The sequence below is a fragment of the Paroedura picta genome, chromosome 5 (assembly GCF_049243985.1).
Source record: "Paroedura picta isolate Pp20150507F chromosome 5, Ppicta_v3.0, whole genome shotgun sequence".
Lineage (NCBI taxonomy): Eukaryota > Metazoa > Chordata > Lepidosauria > Squamata > Gekkonidae > Paroedura > Paroedura picta.
The window spans coordinates 21,576,258-21,599,715 of record NC_135373.1 but is presented as its reverse complement, the minus strand read 5'-3'; the positions used below and the strand labels follow the sequence as shown (position 1 = coordinate 21,599,715).

At 51.4% G+C, this 23,458-nt stretch overlaps 1 protein-coding gene across 4 annotated transcripts in view; it reads right to left on the bottom strand.

Moving 5' to 3' along the window:
• Positions 1-3,601: 3,601 nt before the first annotated feature.
• Positions 3,602-23,458, bottom strand: part of LOC143837277 (V-set and immunoglobulin domain-containing protein 10-like) — a 34,678-nt gene continuing 14,821 nt past the window's right edge. For 3 of the 4 annotated variants that reach the window (XM_077336905.1, XM_077336906.1, XM_077336902.1), the window contains exons 4-12: positions 21,383-21,670; positions 19,500-19,754; positions 18,040-18,315; positions 15,511-15,798; positions 13,822-13,929; positions 11,867-11,928; positions 10,534-10,659; positions 8,469-8,540; positions 3,603-7,618 (exon numbers count right to left, since the gene is read on the bottom strand). In XM_077336905.1, the coding sequence (XP_077193020.1) occupies positions 7,526-7,618; positions 8,469-8,540; positions 10,534-10,659; positions 11,867-11,928; positions 13,822-13,929; positions 15,511-15,798; positions 18,040-18,315; positions 19,500-19,754; positions 21,383-21,670 (1,568 nt within the window). In that variant the 3' untranslated portion in view covers positions 3,603-7,525. Of the gene's footprint in view, positions 7,619-8,468; positions 8,541-10,533; positions 10,660-11,866; positions 11,929-13,821; positions 13,930-15,510; positions 15,799-18,039; positions 18,316-19,499; positions 19,755-21,382; positions 21,671-23,458 lie in introns of all 4 variants that reach the window. The other variant, XM_077336904.1, reaches the window with a different exon arrangement.

The window sequence follows — 23,458 nt, the reverse complement described above, 5'->3', positions numbered from 1 at the left end:
CCTTCAGATTGTGACCTAGGATGGGTGAACTTCTTGGTCCACCTGCTCCATCAGGGTCCCGCACTCAAGCAGTCGCAGAAGTTGGGGGGGGGGGCAGGAAAACAAGAGGGCAGCCGGGCGGGGGGAGGGGCATGTTGTTGGATGCTGTACCTCAACGTTTTAAAAAATGACAAAAAATATTGTAAAAAAAAAGAGAGAGAGAGAGAGAGCAAGAAACTTTATTGTAAAGCAAAGCAAACAAAACCACCTTGTCTTCCATCTCATGAGCCCCCCTTGGGGGGGGCCACACCCATCGTAGGGAAGTCGTTCCCCCATCCCCAAGAGGCGGGATTCGAATGCACCTCATAGCCCGGGGACTCGAACCCGTCTCTCCCTGGGAGTCGGGGGACGCTACAGCCGGACTCCTGATCCTTTGGGTTGTTTTAAGAAAATTATTTATTATTTTTTGCCAAATCCATGAGGGGGAAAAAAATAAAATGACAAATTAAACTACTAAAAGAAAAGTTCTTTTTCCAATAAAATCCAAATAAAACCATGAAATGGAGTGCTGTCTTTGTGTCTGAAATATGGATTGTGCTGCAAAAAGAGGTTGATGGAATTGCCCGCCACAGGTGTGACTTTGTAAAGTGCCATCAGGGTGCAAGCTGACTGCACAGGATTTCCGAGGAAAGGGACCATCGGAGGTGTATTGATTCTGGACTTGCTCACTGGTCTCCGATCCAGGTACTCAACAGGGCTTCGCTTCTAGACCGGTGGTTCTAATGCCACAGCCCTTTAAAACAGTTGTGGTGACCCCAACCCTCAAATTAGGCAACTGATTTCACAGAAATTAAACCGAAACTGACCAATGCCGGGTTGATCCATTGTTCATGATTGGTTATAATTTATTTCCCAAGTTTCTCAGTTCACTTCTGCCTCTTGTCCCACCAGGCGGACTCGCTCTTTTCCGCTGCTCCAGACAGACGAACGCTCTGTCTCGATCTACCCCGCAAGGCTGTTGTGTGGATGGCACCCCCCCCCCCCGGCCAAGCTGCTCGCCCTGCCGCGACCCCTGTGAAAGGGTCGTTCGACCCCTAAAGGGGTCCCGATCCCCAGGTTGGGAACCACTGTTCTAGACCGATTGGGCTAGCCTGGGCTTCAACTCTAGATGTTGGAATTGTGTGTGGAGGGTCTGGGGATATTTGGGGTTAGCCGGGGGGGGGGGATCCAGCCTCCCCCCTCCCATATGCATAACACACACAGCACCTTGATCCCACACAAGTCTCTCTTGTTCAGTATCTTCATTCCAGGACTAACTTCCTGTAGGCAAAACAAACCAGCAGGGAAACTGCTGGGAAAGCCAAAAGGGGTACAAAGAAGGAGCCTGCTGTTTAAAGGGCAATATTCCAAATTTCTTTCTTTCTTTCTTTCTTTCTTTCTTTCTTTCTTTCTTTCTTTCTTTCTTTCTTTCTTTCTTTCTTTCTTTCTTTCTATCTATCTATCTATCTATCTATCTATCGATTTATATGCCGCCACTCCCCAGCAGGTCTCGGGGCAGTTTACATAAGAAAATATTAAAAATACAATAAAACCCCCATAATTTACCCAATTACCAGTAAAAAAAAAACCCCAATATAACAGGCAGCAGTGGGCATCCTCTATAATCTATTCTAATCCCATCTTGTTCAGCCTGAGGCCCTACCATATCTCCAGTGAGAGAGGGAGCTGGTCCGATGGACCCTGGGATCCGAGTTGGAAGCCCGGGACTCTGCCCTGCCCTCAACCGTATGCCTGGCGGAAGAGCTCCGTCTTGCAGGCCCTGCGGAAAGATGGCAACTCCGGCAGGGCCCTTAGCTCTTCCGGGAGCTCATTCCACCAGCTTGAAACTTAAACACATCCTCTTCAATTTATCAGAGCTTTATCACACACATCCAAACATAAGTGATGTAGTATATAAGCGTGATGTGTTCTAAATAAATCCAAACACAACGGATACATATACATTATGCCTGTGTATATTCTAAATAAATATGTGAAGGTTCTACACCGTATCACTCATGTCTGGAGGCTTGTGATAAAACCCTGATAAATTGAGGAGGGTGTGTTTTAAGTGTCATGATTTATTGCCCTTTAATATTGCCCTTTAAACGGCAGGCTCTTCCTACAACTTCCGGGGAGGGCCTACAGATCTCCCAGAGCTACAGCTAGGGATGCCAGCCTCCAGGTGGGACCTGGAGATCCCCTGGAATTACAGCTCTTCTCCAGACCACAGAGATTATTCCCCTTGAAGGAAATGGATGCTTTGGAAGGGGGACTGTATGGTATTGTCCCCCACTGAAGCCCCTATCCTCTGTGGGGTCTCCCAACCTGGAGAAGGCAGATCTGTTTCCTGGGAAGAAATGGCTCATCTATTATGCTACATCCTACTAAAGTCCCCTTTCTGAACCAGCCATTTTCATCAGGGGGACTAAAGTTGCCAACTTTGAATTGGGAAACTTCTGGAGATTTGGGTGGTGGAGCCTGGAGAGGACAGGATTAGGGAAGAGACCTTAGCAGGATGATAATGCCAGAGAGTCAGCCCTGGACATCAGTTCCCTGGTCGCCAACCTACAGGGATCACCTGGAGAATGCTAGTCATCACAGTTCATCTCCAGGTGATCCCTGTGGGCTGGTGACCAGTGAATTGATCTCCATCACCCAAAGATCAGTTGTGATCCTGTGAGATCTCCAAGCTACTCCTGGATATCCACAGAGAAAAAGAAAGCTGACAAACCGGCTACGTGGAAGCTGAGAATCTTCTTTATTCTTAAACGGAAACGGCGAGGCCAAAACAAGATCTGGAAATAAGCTTGTTTGCAAACTGTGACAAGTTTGGTTTTTGGAGGTTTATCGTAATTAGCCATTTCTGCCACACAGTCTTCTCTTTGTTTTACTCCCGACTGGAGGTTGACATCCCTGGGGCCTGGAGATCTCCAGGAATTACAACTGATCTCCAGATGGCAAAAACCAGTTTGTCAGCTAAAATTGGCAGCTTTGGTGGGCACTACGGCATTATACCCCGCTGAGGGTCTTCTCCCTTCCCAAACCCTGCCCTCTCCAAACTCCAGCCCCAAATCTCTAGGAGTTTTACAGCCTTGTTCTGGCTACCAACCCTACCCCCCATCCTCTGCAGGAGCCCAGAGGGGCCTGGCAACTATATTTCAATTCAAGATCCAATTCAATTCATTCATCCATCCATCCATTCATTCATTCATTCATTCATTCAGTGACTGTAGCCATGACAATTTCCAAATCAGTTCACACTCAGGGCCATTTCCCACGGCTTAAAAATAGCACAATGGTTGCTAATTGAAAACGCTACTAATTTGGCATTACCCACGACGTCGTAGACAATCTGCAACACTCCTGAAACCGATCAGCAATAAGCGCTTCGTTTTAGCGCTTTCAGGGGAATCCAGAAAAATGGATTCACCCTCCGGATAGCGATACACTCCTGCAACCAATCTGCAACACTAGCGCTAAAGACCTGTGCGTTACCATTGTTGCTGGTTCTTCAAAGTCCCTCCCCCTGGCTCTCTCCTCCAAACTTCCGGCGAAGCGATCGCCATTTTTTTTTCTCGGAGCGAGCGGGGATAAACGCACCGGCGAGCCTCTTTCTGTTTAGAGGCTTCCCTGGCTTCAGTCCTTCACCTTTAGTCACTAAGCACAAACCACTTAAAAGCCCGTTTGCTGAAATAAAGTCCCTTTATTTTTTACACATAAATTCAGCCGAAAATCGAGCCCGTGAGAAGGGGGGGGGGGAATTTTTTTTTATCACTCGAGGCAGCGTGCAAACGATCATACAATCAAACGACAGCTCACATTAGGCAGCTGGATGGGTTTCTCCGTAGCAACGAATCTACACAGATTCGTTGCTATGGGTCTGTTTTTTTTTTTTAAAACCTTTCTTAAAGGGAAAGCGGCTGTTTGGGAGCATGCTAACGGCTGCCCATTGGCTGCTTGACGGCCAGGGGCGGGACGAGCTTGGCAATAGCGCTTCCTTTCTAGCGATTTCTGCCGAGACCGGAAGCCTGTGGGAAACGCTAAAAAACGCAACTGATTCCACTACAAAGCCAGGTGTGCAAAACGACGAATTCCACTATTTTAAATGGCGATTTTTCATTCCGCAAACAATTTGCAACAAAGATCCCCGTGCGAAATGGCCCTCATTGTTTTAGAAAAATAAATACATCTTTTAAACAACTGACATTTGACTCACAAAATACACAACATTGGCTACAAATCAAAATGCACATCAGCAGAAATAGTGAAACCAGTTAAGTTGAAATTGAATAAAATACTCCCCCTCCTTTAAAAAAAAAAAGTCAGCACGAATCTTCTCGTTAATGTAATCTCTTATGGCACATTATTGTGTTCCCCGAAAAAACTTCCAAACTTCCAAATTAAAAAAAAACAACAACTGAGAGACTGCCTGCTGGACTTTCAAAGGGGGCCACCACCGAAAAGGCCCAGCCTGTTGTTGGGAGGAGCTGAATGTCCACAATAGGTTACTCCCTGAGCTGGACTTTGCTGGAAAATTCTTAAATCATGGCAGGATTAGGATGGGGGGGGGGGAAGCTTGAAAGAGAGAAGAGCACTCCCTGAGATAATTAAGACACAGGCTGTCTCTGGCATTAAAGTCTGAAGCCTGCACCTATGCTTAGGCACAGAAAGACCCATGGCAGTGCTACTAAGGGTTAAATGTCCAGGATGGCTTGCAAATGAGCAACTGAACCTTTGCAGAGTTTCTGGATCACCTTCCTGGGCAGCCCCATGTACCAGGGGTAATCAAGCTGCAGCCCTCCAGATTTCCATGGACTACGATTCCCATGAGCACCTGCCAATGAATGTTGGCGGGGGGTTAATGGAAATTGTATTCCATGGACATCTGGAGGGCCGCAGTTTGACTACCTTTGGAATGCAGAGCGTATTACACTAACACTAGAGTCTTGTTGTATACAGCAGTGGTCCCCAACCCCTGGTTTGGAGACCGGTACTGGTCCATGAATCAGTCTGCACCGGGCTGCGGCTCCTCCTTGTCCTCCTCCCCGGCGGCAGCCCTGCCACTCTGTCGCCGGCTCACCTTTGGTGGTCTCTGGTGGTCTCTTTGGTGGTCACCATGGCTGGGGCTCCCCCTCGGCCTAGCATTGTGCCGCTGCTGCTGGCAGCACCCCCCAGTGGGTGGCGGGAAGTCAGGGGCGCCGGCAGGAAAGCAAGTGGAGCAGGGGCTCAGGTGGTGGCATCCCTCGACAAAAGACTACCCCCCTTCCCGGGCCTCAGTAAAATTGCCAAGCATTGACCGGTCCCCAGTGATAAAAAGGTTGGGGACCACTGATATACAGCATGTACTGGAGCCATTCTTGCATTACCCTCAACCTGTATGGAGCTCAATGTGACTCAAACCCCACGTTTATCCAGGAACCGGTTCCTGGTGCCAGCTGCAGAGTCAATGCACACGGGTCCTTTCTTTGAATTAGATGTGTGCTAATCCAGGTGAGCAATAATAAAGATACGCAAGCAAAGACTGTCCAGTACAAAGCCGGACCGTTAGAATCATAGAATAATAGAGATGGAAGGGACCTCCTGAGTCATCTATTCCAACCCCCTGCACTATGCAGGACACTCACAATCCTATCGCTCATCCACTGTAACCTGCCAACACCTTGAACCTTCACAGAATCAGCCTCTCAGTCAGATGGCTATCCAGCCTCTGTTTAAAAATTTACAAAGATGGAGAACCCACCACCTCCCGAGGAAGCCTGTTCCACTGAGAAACCGCTCTGTCAGGAACTTCTTCCGGATGTTTAGATGGAATTTCTTTTGAATTAATTTCATCCCATTTGTTCTGGACTGTCCCTCTGGGGCAAGAGAGAACAACTCTGCTCCATCCTCCATATGGCACTCTTTTAAATACTTGAAGATGGTTATCAGATCCCCTCTCAGTCGTCTCCTCTCTAGGCTAGGTTAGATTCTCTTCATTTTCTTTTAATGCTGCTGAAGAGGGAGAAGACTTCTCAGGGCATCACCCGGTTTTCTATCAACGCTTTCAGACTAAAATTTCTTCAGTGACAAGTCATCTTTTTATAATAGCTTTAGGAGCAGGAGGGCTTTTGCCAACTCCAGCTTGAGAATGTCCTGGAGGTTTGGAAGCAGAAATTGTTGAGGGCAGTGTTTTGGCAGAGGACGCAATTCGGCAGGAACTTGATGCTGCCCTTTCCTCCAAGGCAGGCTTTCTCAAACAGGGTATCGTAACGGCCCAGAAAGGGTTCCCTGAATGGGTGGGAGTTAATTAGTTTCTAATGGTTCTATAATATGTGTTAAACATTTATCGGGTGGAATGACGATACATGATCATGTCAACCCGCCCCAAATGTCCAATGAGGGGCCCGGAGGGGGTGGAAAGGGGGAGGGGCCACAGGTGGGCGTGTCCACAGCTCTGCTTCCCAGCCATATTCTGCATCATCGCACCACTGCTGGGGCCTCTTGAAGCCTCAAGAACATTTCAGGGGTCTCTCAATGGTAAGATAGTGGAGAAAGGTCACTCCAAGGGGACTGTAGTCTGGAGAGCAGCTAGAATCCAGCCTCCACCAGGAGGTTGGTAACCCAGAATCATGTGTCAATTCTCTGTGTGATTCGGGCTTCTGAATTACACCAGGGGGCAGAGCTCTGGTCCTCTGCCTTGCTTATCTAGAGAATATCTGGCCAATTAAATGCCGGAGCTGGGGTTACCAACTCTGGTTTGGGAAGTTCCTGGAGGTTTTGGGGGGATAGAGCCTGGGAAAGGACCACAGCAGGGTCCAATGCCAAAGAGCCTACCCTCCAAAATGGCCATTTTTCTCCAGCAGGGGACTATTCCCGGTCATCTAGAGATGAAGTATAATTCCAGGAGATCTCCAGGCCCTGCCTGGAGGTTGGCCACCCTAGTTGTAGTTGACAAACAGGAGAAATGTTCTGATCAAGGCACGTGCTCATCTGGCCGCTCCCAGCATCACCTCCCCAAGCAGGCAGCTCTCTTTGGCCTTCTTCCCAACACCTGGAATGAGCCTGTCTCTTATAAGCACCACCCTCCTATGCTGTGAGCATAAATGCACCATGCTGGGTCAGCTCTGGGACTCTCTGCGCCGGGCTCGTGGCCTCACACCAAGGACCTAGCTTGTTCCACAGCCAAGTCCATTCCCAGAGAGCCGGTGAGATCCTCAGCGCAGCCCCGGAAACCTCAGAATCCCTGAAATCTTTTTTTCCGATGCCAGAACTCCATGGCCGTGCGCAAGACACCCCAAAGACTTCCTGCTTCACATGCTGCTTTCCCGAAGCCGCTGCCCCCAAGGCATGACCAGTCCTCTGTGCTCTGCGAGGGAAAACCACAGATCGGGTTCCAGAAACCAGCCACTGCCGGTCCCCATGCTTGGTCCTCTGTTAAGGCACCGTTCCACTTCTGGAGTCCTACACCGATGCACGGCCTGCGGTCTGCTCCCGAGACGAAGTCTCACGTTGTGCCCTGCTGAAGTCACACCTGAGTAGCGCTGCGAGTGCTCTTGGGGGTGGCTTGTAGAGGCGGGGCAGTGGGCTCGCAGGAGCCACTGTCTCTGGGATCCACATACTGCGGAGAATTGGGAAGGGGAGAGGATGGGCAAGAAAGTCAGGGATTCTCCTTCTGCAGAAACATCACACACGCCCTTTATTTAGGGGGACTTGCCAAGAAACACCTTTGGCCACCCTACAGAGGGAGAAAAGCCACCCCCTATTCTGGGAAAAGCCACCCCCTATTGATGGGAAGGCTGTGGCCCAGTGAGAGAGCCTCTGCTTAGCACGCAGAGGTCCCCAGGTCCAGCCCCTGGCAGCTCCAGTAGGAAAGGACCGGGCAGTAGGGGATGGGAAAGAGCCTGGAGGGCCACTGCCGATCTGAGCAGATCATACTGACCTTGTTGGACCCCGGGGTCCGATTCAGTCAAAGGCAGCTTTATGCATGACCATGAGCAACTACGCCGAGGCCGCCCAAGTGCAGAGGCGTGAGAAAGAGTAAACCCAACAGCAGGGGCCCCTGAGGCTGAAAGACGTTCCTTTCCCCTGCCCAGTCAACTGGATCTCCATTGGCCAATCAGATGCCCTGCTGGGCAAGCGTCTCACCCGGCCCCTACCCACATTCAGAAACCACACGGCAGGTGCCAGGAAAGGTGTCCGTGGTAGGGGTGCCAGCTTCCAGGTGGGACCTGGGTCACCTCTCCGGGTGACAGAGAACAGTTCCCCTGGGGAAAATGGAGGCTTTGGAGGGGGGGACTCCATAACGTTGTCCTCCACTGAGGCCTCTCCCTGCCCCAAATCCTGCCCACTCCCAGCTCGACCACCAAAGTCTCCAGGTAGAGCTGGGAACCCTACTCCATGGGCATCTCAGTGCCCACGGGCACCTTGTTGGGTGCCTTAGCCCTTCAGGCCCTGCCGGACCAACTCACCCGGAAACAAAAAGCAGGGCGATGTGCTCCATTCCTATGGTTGCCAGTCTCCAGGTGGGGCTCGGAATTGTCCTAGAACGACAAGTGACCTCTAGATTAAAGGGATCAGTCGCCCTGGAGCGGAGGGCAGCTGTGGAGGGTGGGCAGAATCTGTGGCCTCACACCCCTGCCTGGCTGCCCCTCCTCTCTGAATTCTGCTGTCCTCAGGCTCCTCCCCCAGATCTCTCAGAGTCCGCAACTGTATGTGCCAGGGCTCTGCTGCACAGGGTAGGGTCAATTTGTCTCTCAGTAGCTGAGAAGCAAGAAAGGCCACATGTCTCAGGGAACACATGGACATCTGGGGGGTTAGGAAGAGCCAGCTTTGCCAGAACAAGCAAGATGTGTAGCGTGCATGATTCAAGGGATGTGAAGGGCATCCTACAAGGAGCATCGGAGGATATATGGATTTAGTGTCATTAGACTGGGAACTTCCTGGACGTTTTTCAAATAGTCTCCTCCTATGTCCTGATTGGCTCAATGGGCACACTTCCTCCCTGCTTGCCTCCAGAATGAACTGAATTAACGAACAACAGTTAGGCAGACAGTTGGGTCTCTCCCCCCTCTCTCTTTCCCTCTCTCTCTCTTTCTATACAAATTTATTTCTCTTCACAATAAAATTATTTTATTCTTTTAGGCGGCCTGGTGCTCCACCTTCCTGAATCCCTGAACTCTGCCAACAAACTTTACAAATGAAACTGGGAACCAGTATCCGGATAAATGAGGGGCCTAAATCATGCATTCAGCAGTACATGTGTGGAATATAGTATGGGAACAAATCAAGAGTTTACACAGATTGTCTGTGCATCCACTGGAATCTGCAATGAGGCTGAAGCTTCAGGGAGTTTGGTGGTAGACGGGAAGGCCTTTGGGAGTAAGACTCGCCCAGGAACGTAGAGTTGCCAACTGTGGGTTGAGAAATTCCAGGACTTTGGGGGTGGAGACTGGGGAGGGTGGGTTTGGAGAAGAGAGAGGGGCCTCAGCAGGGTATGATGCCTTAGAGTCCACCCTCCAGAGTGGCCATTAGCTCCAGGGGAAGTGATCCCTGTAGTCTGGAGATCAGTAATAAGGCCAGGAGATCTCCAGGCCCCACCTGGAAGTTACAGAGAAGGCAACTTGTCAGACTCACAGAGAGCAAACTATCAAAGAAGCTGACAAACAGGCTACACCAGCAAAGTCAATAAGTGAAGTCCTCTTCTGTTCTAAAAATAAAGTCCGCCAGAACGCAGACCGGTTATTAAACATTTTCAAATGTATTTTCTTCACTGGCAAATCAGCTAGAAATATTACAAAGAAATGTTTCTATTTTCATACAGGACTGGTATTAATAATTATCATAATGCTGTAGCACAAGGGAAAATTCTTCTTATACATATTTTATATAATAATAGAATCTTATTCCAGGTAGTTTTGGAGGGCGAGCAAGTTCTGCAGAAGCCTACTAATTGCTTCTGTCCACACTTGCTTGTCCCCCAAACTAACTGGAATAAGACTGTATGATGTACAAACACAATTTATGAAGACTTTTCTCTTGTACGACAGTGTTAAGATCATTATTCATACCGGTCCTGTATGAAAATAGAAAAAAATACTTTTTAACATTTCTAGCTGATCGGCCACTGAAGAAAACACGTTTGCAAACGTTTAATAACCGGTCTGCGTTCTGGCAGACTTAGTTTTTGGAATAAAAGAGGGCTTTACCGGTGGAGCCCATTTGCTGGCTTCTTTGATTGTTTGCTTCCCACATGGAGGCTGGCAATCTTGGCCCAGAGATATCTGACCCTCCTCAGTAGGCAGTGCTCTTATCGAGACCAGCCTTGGAGCTAACAGTAGAAGGAGCATTCTGCTGCCAGGAATGGGACCTGGAGAGCTGGGCAGGAGGGTTCCTTCTCCCCACTATTCCTGGGCCCTCTTGTGTCCCAAGACAACGCTGGGGGGGGGGGGAAGGACCGCCAAAATCGCACAGCAGGGGGCTCTTCTGAAGCCAGTCATCTAAGCTGAAGAACCGTATGGAAACGGCAGGCCTTACCAAGTTGGCTGGTCCCCCGTATCTGCGCAGGTGTTCTTCGTAGGTGATGGCGTAGATGTCCGAGTCTCCGGCCGACCAGCGGGGGTTGCCCCAGGAGGGCTCCTTGGACTCCCTACCATGGGGGAACTGACACAGGGTGGAGAGAGGAACAAGGCGCAGAGTCAGTGGCACCCACTAAAAAGGCCAAACCTTTCGACCAGGGAGGTACCCCTGAAATAGTTTTCTGGCTTCGAGGCACCAGGAAGTGATGTCAGATGGCCACGCCTCCCTGCCACAACCCCGGAAGTGAGAGGGACCTCAGCGGACAAAGGTTGAAAGGGCCAGGGCCCCTCTCCTTCCCACCTCCTCCAGGCCCATCACTGGCCACTTGGGGAGGGGGGTGGGGGGGTGGGTCAACCTGCCCAAAAAAGGGTAGATTTTTTAAAATTTAAATTTTTAAAATCCTTTTCACACGGAGCTGGAAATGGCAGACAGAGGGTGGGAGGGCTCCCTCCAGCCGCCATTTTGAAACCCCCCATGCTGCAGTACCATTGAGGAGCCTGACAGAGTGGCCGTTTTAGTCTCCCTCTGGATAAATGGAGGTTGCTTCAGGCTGACGTCTCTAAGACGTCTGCAGGAGTCTTGGCAGCCTTCTACGGCGTTGTACAGAGTGCAGAGTAAAGGGGGCGGAACGTGCTTGAGGCGGGAGACACGGGACAAGAGAATGACATCATGCCAGGCCTGGCTCCTGGCCAGCGCTTGGCCTTGACGATCCTTACTAGGGAATGGACAGGAGTGGCTGATCAGATAAGGACCAAATGTGAGGGGTGTTGTGCTAACTGCATAAACGTCTGTGCCCTGGGGTAGCTCTGGACACTGGATTTGGGGAAAGAAGCCCAGAGTCACTTCTGAATCACTGCAGCCGTTAAAATGATACCTTGGAAGAATTCTCTGGCCTGGTGTGGTGATAATCTGGATCCGTATCTTGCAACGGGTCCCATATAATGAAGAAATCAGACCTTTGCAATACCGTTCTGTACAGCAGTACCATGGTTGGGAAACTCTGAGTTAGAGAGTATCTGGGAGACCCAGATTCGAATCTCTCCTCTGTTGTGGGAGCTTCGGTCAGTCACAGGCTCTCGGGTTAGCCTAACTCACAGGTGTGTGGTGAGGATCACGCGGAGGCGTGGAGAACAATGGAAGCCACTTTGGCTTCCCTCCTCCCAATGGGGAACCAAAGGAAGTAAATAAAGATACCCTCAGAAGGACGGGGTGTGCTTTTGAGCTGTTCCTCCTCCTACAGCTTGTTCACACATCGCTCAGAACCCTTGGATTGTACCCCAATTGCTCTCACCTGGCGAGACAGGTAATGTTGCTGGTTTTCTGTTGGTGTGGGGGGCACTTTCCGTCGGCGTGCTACAAAGTGATTAAGAACAAGATTAGTGCCTCGCATTGAGAGTTCAACGATCTCTGAATGTCGAAATACATAAAGCACAAAATGTGAGCCAGAAGAATCTAATGTGTCAAGAAGAAAACTCCATTTGGAGGAAAGTTTCTTTATGCTGAAGTACAACCGTGTTTCATCCCAAACAATCCTTGCTAAGACTGAAGTCAGGTGACTTCTGTTTTAATCTCTACCCCACCCTCTTGCTTCCCTGGCTAGACTTTTTGGGTGTGAAGAGTTGTGATGGTGTTTTTTCACTAGCCACATTCCACGGACTAGAGAGAGGGTCATAGTGATCCGGCCAAGTAGCAAGTCCCCTATAACTAACTCTTTGCTGCCATAATTCACACCTAAAACGTCTAAGGTAATCAGTTGCATAGACAGAGCCAGCAGAAGAAGAAGAAGGAAGGAAGGAAGGAAGGAAGGAAGGAAGGAAGGAAGGAAGGAAGGAAGGAAGGAAGGAAGGAAGGAAGGAAGGAAGGAAGGAAGGAAGGAAGGAAGGAAGGAAGGAAGGAAGGAAGGAAGGAAAATTAGTCTCCATTGGCATCGATCTGAACTCCCTACTACCTCTGGAAGAAAAATGTATCTTCCGGATTATTAAACAGAGAATATTAGACCATGAGCAGCAGGAACTCATACCTACTCAGCCTCGAGTCTGCTCACGAGCATTCTTTGGCATCATTATGCAGAGAAATATTATGCCTACATATTTGCATCTCCTTGATGTCCCACCCCAGAGAAGAGCTTTTCTCCTGGCACGAATGAATGCTTCCCCCTCAAAGGTCTTAGAGGGAAGATTCCACCGTATCCCATACCATGCGAGACTCTGTCCGTGTGGTTCTGGCTGCCCTGACTCTGTCTTAGATTGCCCCTTATATGAGCAGTGTCGTGATGACAGCTTTGTTGCTTTGCTGGGAAACAAGTCTTCTGTAAGTAAATCTATGACCTTGCAATTTCTGCTCTTTGACAAAGGCCCAGAGGTAACCATTTTAGTTGCCAGAGTTTTAACTAAGATGCTTTTATAATATGCTGCCTACCTTGTATTTTATCTTTTAGTTTATTTAATCATTTTAAGATCTGTTTGGTTATGTAACCCCATTTTATTATTTTGTTGAAATTTTAAACCCTATTTTTATATGTCTTATACATATTTAATGCCAATAAAAGGTTACTGACTGACTGAGGAAGGAAGGAAGGAGGAAGGAAGGAAGGAAGGAAGGAAGGAAGGAAGGAAGGAAGGAAGGAAGGAGGAAGGAAGGAAGGAAGGAAGGAAGGAAGGAAGGAAGGAAGGAAGGAAGGAAGGAAGGAAGGAAGAAGAAGAAAGGACAGTTTGAGATACTTGGTGAAAATGAATGGCAAAAACAGATACCCTTAGCTGGGTACACTTCCAACACCCATTTGCTCAGTGTCAGACTGTTATAAAGCTGGCCAATGGTAGACCCCTGGGGATCCAAATTAATTAACCCATTCAGGGACCCAGAAACCCCAGGGTTCCCCAAAACTGAGAAAGCCCGTGCTGGGAAATCCGGGTTTGAATCCCCGCTTGTGCCCTGGAAGTTGGCTGGGTGACCTTGGGCTAATCACGGACTCTCGGCCAGACCTACCTCACAGGGTTGTTGTTGTGAGGAGAAAACAAAGGAGAGGAGAACAACGCAAGCTGCTTTGGGGCTCCCCATTGGGGTGAATGGCAGGACAGGAGTTAAGTGGGAGGGAGAAACAAATACAACGTCAGGTTTCATCGGCTGCCTTTTAGACTGGCCCTCCCCAGACCCACCCCTCGGCCCCTCTGCCTCTGCTTGGCCTGCGGCAGAGACCTTTGTCTGCGGCGGCCCCTAAAGGAATCCCCCCAGCCCTGCACGGCTCACCTCGGCAGGCGAAGAGGACCAGCAAGATCACCAGGAGAAGGATCAGGAGGAAGCCGAAGATGGCGCCAATCACAATTCCCGCAATGGCACCAGCGCTGAGGTACGGCTCTGCAAAACAGGGGGCAGGGTGAGAAGCTCAAGAGTCCTGGCCATGGCCTTGCTGCCAGCACAGAGCAGTCGGGCGCCATCTTTCCACCCCCTTTCAGGCTCTGACAGGTTGCCTCACGCATCCACGGGGGTTGCAGGGGGTGGGCAGGATAGAGTGCCAGACTTTGGAGATTTGGAGATGGAGCCTGAGGAGAATAAAGATCTCAGCGACATATAATGCCACAGACTCCGCCCTCCAAAGCAGCTATCTCCTCCAGGGGAACAGATCTCTGTAGTCTGGAAGTAGACTATAATCCCAGCAAATCCCCAGGTCTCACCTGAAGGCTGGCAGCCCTAAAACGGGCAGACACAATGCACAGATGCACCCCGCCCCCCAACAAAAAATCCTTCCACTTAAGACATAGGTTGTCCGAAGAACCTTGCAGATAAAATCACTGAAGGCACCTTAGAAACTGCTCTGGCAACCAAGGGAATTGAAGGTTTCTTACTGGCTGCCTAATGTGGGCAGGCTAGATGTACGGTCTGAAATCTGACTGGCTTGCCATGCTAGCTTTGAGTGCCAGTGTGGTGTCATGGTTCAGAGCGGCAGCTTCTAATCTGGAGAGCTGGGTTCGATCCCACGCAGCCAGCTGGGTGACATAGCAGTTCTCTTAGAGCTCTTCAGTTCTCTTAGAGCTCTCTTCACCTGCTGTGAAGGGAGCCTGTAACAGCCCATGACTGAGGCAAGAGAGGCGTTTCCGATAGCAACATGGGGGTCTGTGGGTGTACTTGTGCTTTCCCCTTCTGCCTGGACAACCCCTCCCCTTCCTCTTCCCACCACCAAGCTCTAGCACCCAATGTACTCCTGGATACAATGGGCTTTGCCCCTAGATTTTAAATAAACCAGCTCTTCTTTTTTTCTCTCAAAGGAGCCATTTTCTCCAGACGGACCCATGTCTGTTCCCTGGAGATCAGCTGCAATTCCAGGAAATCCCCAGTTCTCACCTGGAGGTTGGCAGCCCTATCCCTAATCGTGGCAGTGCCTCTCTCATCTACCCGCCCAACAAGCTGCCAGTCTGGGAGAGGAGGAGCTGTGACTTAGAGGCATGCTTGGCATGGAAAAGGTCCCGGGTTCCAATCCCGTCACCTCCAGTTAACAGATCGGGCAGCTGGTGACGTGGAAGTCGTTTGCCTGAGAGCTCGGAGGGCCACTGCCAGTCTGAGAAGACAGTTCTGACCACGATGGACTCAGGGTCTCATTCAGTAGAAGACAGTTCATGTGTTCAGGCTTCTTTAGTGAAGGGGACCACCAGGAAGGGTTAAATTCCCCAGGCAAATATGTCTTAGGAGAAGACGGTCCTTCCGATCTCTTGGTCCCAAGCCACTTGGACAACAGCAACACCTCTAATGCAGGGGTAGTCAAACTGCGGCCCTCCAGATGTCCATGGACTACAATTCCCAGGAGCCCCCTGCCAGCGTTCGCTGGCAGGGGGCTCCTGGGAATTGTAGTCCATGGACATCTGGAGGGCCGCAGTTTGACTATCCCTGCTCTAATGCATAATGGTCAGAGAGGCCCTCTTTGTGTGTGCCTGCGATGCTTACCTGCCTGCAGGGTCAGGACCTGAGAAGGCTTCCCAGGCTGGGAGCCCAAGAAGGGCACCACCTGGAAGGAATATGAGGACCGGGGATCCAGCCCCGACACAGTGGCGGACCGGTTGGCGCCTCCCAGCTCTTTCATCGTTTCCCACTCAGAGGCGGAGCGGCCTTGCTGGGGGCCCTGCCACTGGATCTGGAAGCCCGTGGTCACTGCTCCCGTGGGAACCGTCCAGACAAGGTAGGCAGATCCGGGATCGGGTCCACGGGATAGAGTTGACTCTGAGACGGTGGGACCTGCCAAAGTTGGAAAAGACAAAGGCCGGTAAAGGGAAGCCCCTTCTTCAACGGGTGAGGGGTTATGCACACAGGATCGATACCCCATTTCACGGGGATGGTGGAAGGGGATTCCGGACGAGATGGACTGGACCTCCCAGGCAAAACCAGGCAGGTCGCTATCCTCGTGGGCTGCTCCTGTGCTCTTATGAGTAGCATGGCACCTGGTGTTGGGAAATACCTGGAAGGGGGTGGAGCATGAGGAGGGCGGGGCTTACAGAGGGGCGGGGCTTACGGAGGGGCAGGACTTCAACGGGGTCCGCCTTCCAAAGCAGCCATTTTCTCCTGGGGAGCTGATCTCTGTCACCTGGTGATCTATCGTAACAACCATAGATCTCCAGCACCCACCTGGAGGCTGGCAACCCGAATGGCACAGTATTCCCAGCACTGGAATTCCGTCGCAGGCAATCATGGCCAGGTGCTGACTTTTCTTTCAACCCTGAACAGGGCTGCCCAGGGTCAGCCCCAGGGACGTCGGGGATGTGAATCATCCTGCCCTGTTTCTTCTCTGCGGCTAGGGGACCGCTGGGAAACGGCCCTTTCGCCTATCTGCAGAGCGCCTTGGCTGACCAATGGCTGGAGCCAGCTCACGTATTTATAACAGACAGGGAAAGAAGGACCCTGGTCATTTACTCTGCTCTGGTTTGGCCTCACTTGGAGTACTGTGTTCAGTTCTGGGCACCCCAGTTGAAGAGGGATGCTGACAAACTGGAGCGTATCCTGAGGAGGGCAACAAAGATGGTGAGGGATTTGGAGACCAAGACATATGAAGAAAGGTTGGGGGAGCTTGGTCTGTTTAGCCTGGAGAGGAGACAACTGAGAGGGGATCTGATAACCATCTTCAAGTATTTAAAAGGCTGCCGTGTAGAGGATGGAGCAGAATTGTTCTCTCTTGCCCCAGAGGGACAGACCAGAATGAATGGGAAGAAATTAATTCAAAAGAAATTCCGTCTAAGCATCCGGAAGAAGTTCCTGACAGTTAGAGCAGTTTCTCAATGGAACAGGCTTCCTCGGGAGGTGGTGGGTTCTCCATCTTTGGAGATTTTAAGCAGAGGCTGGATAGCCATCTGAAGGAAAGGCTGATTCTGTGAAGGCTCAAGGGGGTGGCAGGTTACAGCGGATGAGCGATAGGGTTGTGAGTGTCCTGCATAGTGCAGGGGGTTGGACTAGATGACCCATGAGTTCCCTTCCAACTCTATTATTCTACGAATCTTTCTATGACCCCCTCCCAAGAAGACCACCAGCGTGGCACAGAGGCTAGAGCTAAGAACCTGAAAGGCTGAGCAGCATCAGAACGCATATGAAATATTTATTTCAACGCACGTGCACATCTAAAACTTTAAAACATAAACCTATATCAAGCGCTATGGCACAAATCCAAAACACATGGATAAATGACAAAAACAAAACAGAAAAACCAATCGTGTTTCAACCCCTCTTGGGGTCTTCTTCAGTGGGCTAATACTGAAATACACTCATGCGATGTAGGAATGGGGACTATAAGGGGGTAAACAATATGAATGAAGAGGCTGCTGCATGAATTAAATGTCTCCAAATACATCGCTCTTGGAGGCCCCCAATTAGGATGTTTGTTCTTCAAATTACCCCTCTTACTGAAGCCCTCTCTCAGCCTGAGAGTATTCTCATATACAAAGGGGAATTGCTGTTGTGGCTAGAGTATCGACTCAGATCTGAGGGAACCGGGTTCAAATCCCTGTTCTGCTGGGCGACCTTGGTCCGGATGCGTACACTCGGATGATGCTACCTCACAGGGCCGTTGTGAATAGGGCTGCCTACTCTGGGTTGGAAAATTCTAAAGGGGCGGAGCCTGTGGAGGGCAGGGCTGGGGAGGGGAGTGGCCTCTGCAGGGCAAGGGTAGTCAAACTGCGGCCCTCCAGATGTCCATGGACTACAATTCCCAGGAGCCCCTGCCAGCGAATGCATTCGCTGGCAGGGGCTCCTGGGAATTGTAGTCCATGGACATCTGGAGGGCCGCAGTTTGACTACCCCTGCTGCAGGGTATAATATTATAGAGTCCCCCTTCCAAAGCAACCGTTTCCGCTACAGGAACTGAGCTCTGTGGTCTGGAGGTCTGCTGTAATTCCGGGAGATCGCCGTGTCAACGAAGAAAGTGAGTAAATTACTAAGTGGATGCAACCCCCTCCCACCCCATTTGCCAGTTCCCTGGAAGGTGGATCTCACCAATAAGAGTGAGGTTGGCGCTCTGTGACCCCAGTGGGTTGGAGCAGTGGGTGCTGTAATTCCCCAGGTCGTTTGCGAGGCTGAAGTTCCGGATGGTGAGTCCAGTTCCGTCGGGGCTGAACACGAAACGGTCCCCAGCGGGAACCAGCGGCAGCCCATCCCGGAGCCAGTCGATCTCGGCCGGGTTGAAGGTTCCCCGGCAGCGCATTTCCACGGTGACCGTCCCTCCGGGGTCCTTGGAGGCCTGAAACGAGAGGAAGACCCCCGAGGGGGCTTCTGCAAAGGGAGAGAGGAGGCAGACAGCTTCACAACCAACCCGACATGAGTTGTGAAGATCGTATTGGCTTTTTGACCAGGCGATCTCGACGTATGGCTTTTATGTAGAATCAGGCTGCCCAGCAGGGACCGCGGTTCCCTCCCTGGCCTCGCTGAAAGGGAGGGGACCCATGTGGTTCGTCAGAACAAAAAGATGTGTCAAAACAAGCTGTCTGCCACACAAAAGTGATACCGAAAACAAAAAGAGCCACAATGCATCGAGAACGGAGAATGGAACCAGCCCGGCAGGAACTGCATACAGCAACACAAAGAGGGAACTTTGGCCAAACAAATTTGGTGTGAAATGGTTTCAGGATAGCGACCAGCAATGGCCAAACAATACAGCCCTTAAAAATGTCAATGACAAGGACGGGAAAAGCCCTGCACGGTCATGTTGATAGCAGATTGAAGAGGGTGGCCTCCTTCCACCTGGGAGCCACTTCTGAGCCTCGGCAGCCAGTGGGACCTGTTTGGGTTTCGTTGGAAAAGGCATTTAGCCGAAAAACAAGCTCCAACCGGGGGCTTTTTCAATCATATTCATTTATAACTTTGCTGTATCCTTTAGCTTTCGTTGGTAACTATCCTGAAACGGACTACATTGTTGGTTAGAAGAATGTTTCGATATCGCTTTTGTGTGGCCTACAACTTGTTTTGACACATCTTTTTATTCTTACGAATCACACTGGTCCCCTCCCTTTCAGCGAGGTCAGGGGGAGATGAATGGAAATTTCCTCCTTTCTTTTGCCTTCACAACAGCCTTGGCAGGTAGGCTGCACAGAGACCAGCCCCTGAGCTCTGCATTAGCTTCAGAGTGGCCAGGTCTCCTAGGGGTGCTGCCGGGAGATTGGCAACCCTGAATGCCATCACATCCCACCCCCCACCACCCCCCACCCCCAGCCACTGCATCCGAGTTGGCTCCCAGAGGCATTCAAGCACCCCACGCCCTTTCCTGCCTTTGCATGAGCTGACTATGGCCTCTCTAAGTGCTTTTATACTGTTTCCAGCAATCAACCTCCAGGAAGGCCCTAGGGGTTGCTGGCCTCCAGGTGAGGCGTGGAGATCTCCTGGAATGACAGCCCACAAGACCGGCGGTGAGCTCCCCCTCCTGGCCGTTTCTGGGCTTGCACCCAGGTACTTGAGCCCACCTGGGATTATGCTGCAGCTCCTCTCCTCAGTCAAATGGCTCGCCAAGCAGGTGACGTTCTGGCCACTGAGCCCTGCTGGGAAGGGAGGGTCCACCTGTTGCTCCAAGTGAGAGGAAGTGGCCTCCACGTCCACTGGCAGGCCCAGGAAGGTTAAACAAGGCTCGGGTGATCCCCCAGGCCAGTCGCAGGCAAAACGCAAAGCCGATCCGTTGTTGATTGATGACACGGAACACTGGGGGGGTCCAGAGGGCCGTTCTAAGGAAAGGGAGGTAGAAAAGAAGGGGCGTTGGTGCAAGTCAGGGAGACGGGATCCAGAGATATCTAGGGGAGCATAGAGTGGCAGTTCTGACCTGGGTGGGCCAGTCTAGCGTGACCTCATCGGATCTCAGAGGCTAAGCAGAGCCAGCCCGGGTTGGTTCTTGGATGGGAGACTGCCCTAGAAGTCCAGGGTGGAGTCAGAGAGGCCCACTCCTCTTCATATGAAGCCAGGTCCATGTACTACAATTCCAATGAGCCCCTGCCAGCATGCTGGCAGGGGCTCATGGGAATTGTAGTACATGGACATCTGGAGACTCGCGATTGGACCACTCCTGAGCACAGGCCCATTTCAGATGGGGAAAACAACATGGGGAGAGGAGAAGCTGGAGCCCCTTCTGCCCATAGACCATTGCCTTGATAAAAACTGTGCCCCTGGGTGCCTTGATATTAACTTCCCTAGCTGACCGGGTAGTATAAAGCCTTCTAATGCAGGATCTGCCCAGGGCTGTGCTATAAATGGTTCTTCCCCCACCCCGGATGGGAGATATGCACTTCCTGAACCCAAGCAGGGTCGGTTTGGTTAGCAGTTGGATGGGAGACCATCAAGGAAGTCCAGGGCCACTACGGAGAGGCAGGCAAAGGCAAACCACCACTGGGCATCTCTTGCCTGGAACACCAGGCCTGACCTGGACACCCCAGGCAAGCCCCGTCTCGGACAGCAAGCAGGACTGACCCTGGATAGGATAGGAATGGGAGACCACCAAGGGAACAGCAGGGTCATGATGTAGAGGCCGGCAATGGCCACACCACCTCCAAAGTTCTCTCATGTGGCTGCCAGTCCTAGGATCCCCTGGCTGCACTACACACAAGCCACACAATCGATCAGACAATCAATCAATCAATCAATCAACATCAGTAATCTGTTTCACTTAATATTTCTGGTAAGGCCTTGGAGGAGGAGCTGGTCTCATGGCTTAAGTGCCACCCAGCGCTTAATACCCACTCAGGGTGGCTGTCCCGCTACTGAGTGCCTCCTCCTCCAACCGGCTTGCCTGTCTGTCCAGCAGCCAGCCAATCGTCTTCCGTCCCCCATCCCTGACCACCCCTCCTCCTTTTACTTCCCTCTGAGGCTCGGAGGCTGCAGATCACTGCCACATGAGAGCTGCCCCAGCCGGTGAGTTCCCTTCCCAGGGGCCTCCAGCCTGCAGCCTTTCCAGGTCCTGGAGGGAGGGGGAGGCCATATGCAGAGTTCTCCCACACCCCACACCCCAATCTAGCACCCGTTGTATCCCTGAATGCAACAGGCTTGGCTCCTAGTCATCCATAATCAATAATCAATAAATTGTGACTTGACAGTGCTTCCCCCCCCCCCATCACCTAGGGAGAAACGGGACAGGCCTTAACCACCCATCTCCTCACATCTCGAAAGTGAAGCCAGGTCAGCATTGGTTAGTCCCTGAATGGGTAACCAGCAAGGCAGTCCAAGGCTGTGGGGTGATGGCAGGTGGTGGCACCCTACCTCTGAACATCTCTTGCCCTGAAAGCCCTAACGTCAACAGTGCCTTGACTGTACTTTCCACCCTCCCCTGCGGGGACTGAGCGCCCAACATCCTCACTCAACTAACGGGCAACGGTGAGGCTGTAGGTGCTCCGGACGTTCCGCTGGGTGCGCCGGTTGATGGCCAAACACGCATAGGTCCCCGCTTGATTCAGCTGCACGCTGGGGAGCGGAAGAGTGGGCGAGGAGGGCACCTGGGAGTCCTCAGAGTCTGGCACATTCCAGTAGATATCCGCCGGAGGGAGGGAAGGCGCCTGGCATGTCAGGTTCACGCTGGCGTTCACCAACACGAACCCCTCCGCTTCGGGATCCTGACCCAACGAGGAGACGGTGATGATCGGGGTCTCGGGGCCGTCTGGGAGGAAGGAAAACATGGCTGAGATGTAACACGGCACGCTGAGAAGCCCGTGGAGTAAGAAAGAAACGCCGTCGGCAGCTGATTTATCTCTCGGGTCTCCCGGTGTTGAGGGCTCCACCTCCCTGGTGCGGGTTCCCGTATCCAGGTTGCGACCCCGCTGACGAATGGAGCTATTCAAATTGATGGAGTGGCCGTTTAGCTGCGGCAAGGCAGCCCTTATGGTGTGTCGTTCTGCCCGGCCGCCCGGAATGCAGAGGGCTTCTCCCCGGTCCAGTTCGCACGGTTGCGTCCGCCGGTGGATGAATGTTCGGCCTCCCTCCCTGAACGGAGCGTGCCCATTCTGGAAAGGATGGAGGTCCTACACAGAACCCGGGATTTAGCTAAATGATTCGAGCCACTTGATCTCCATAGGGGAGCTGACAAATTCAGCATCTGGGCGCACCGTTGCCAGCCTCCAGTAGGGCCTGGAGATCTCCTGGAATGACCACTGATCTCCAGATGGCCAAGAGCAGATCCCCTGCAGACAGTGGCTGCTTTGGAGGAATTTCCCATGAACCGGAGCTGGCAAGCCTACCTACGTGTGAACGGGAGGGATGTGCAGTCACATTACTAAGTCACACCGACAGAGCAGCCAGGAAAATCAGGATAAAATACCTACCTGCCTGCCTGCCTATCTACCCACCTATATTAGAGCAAAGATTGGTTTCTCTGTCTCAGTTTTTTCACGGTTGTGAAGTGGTGCGATCCTGCAGAATATGACTGAGAAGAACAGCAGTAGACACGCCCAGCTGGGGCCCCTCCCCTTCCCACCCCCTCGGGGCCATCACTGGCCATTTTGGGAGGAGGGGTCAAGTCGACATGGCCATATATGGTCATGCCCCCAGATAAATGTTTAACAAATTGAAACGCTACATTAAAAATTAATGAACTCCCACCCGTTTCGGAAACCCTTCCGGGGCCGTCAACAAAGCCTGCTCTATCTACACACATATACACAATTTGTCTGTCTGTCTGTCTGTCTGTCTATCTAGCTACACATATAGATATGCACACAAACATATAGGTAGGTAGGTAGGTAGGTAGGTAGGAAGGTAGATATAGCTACACATACATATAGATAAGGAGCCTCTTGTGACGCAGAGTGGTAAGGCAGCAGACATGCAGTCTGAAGCTCTGCCCATGAGGCTGGGAGTTCAATCCCAGCAGCCGGCTCAAGGTTGACTCAGCCTTCCATCCTTCCGAGGTCGGTAAAATGAGTACCCAGCTTGCTGGGGGGTAAACGGTAATGCCTGGGGAAGGCACTGGCAAACCACCCCGTATTGAGTCTGCCATGAAAACGCTGGAGGGCGTCACCCCAAGGGTCAGACATGCCCCGGTGCTTGCACAGGGGATACCTTTACCTTGATAGATAGATAGATAGATAGATAGATAGATAGATAGATAGATAGATAGATAGATAGATAGATAGATAGATAGATAGATAGATAGATAGATAGATAGATAGATAGATATGCACATGAACATGTAGGTAGGTAGGTAGGTAGGTAGGTAGGTAGGTAGGTAGGTAGGTAGGTAGGTAGGTAGAGAGTCAGCTTGGTGTAGTGGTTAGGAGTGTGGACTTCTAATCTGGCAAGCCAGGTTTGATTCTGCGCTCCCCCACATGCAACCAGCTGGGTGACCTTGGGCTCACCACGGCACTGATAAAAACTGTTCTGACCGGGCAGTAATATCAGGGCTCTCTCAGCCTCACCCACCTCATAGGGTGTCTGTTGTGGGGAGAGGAAA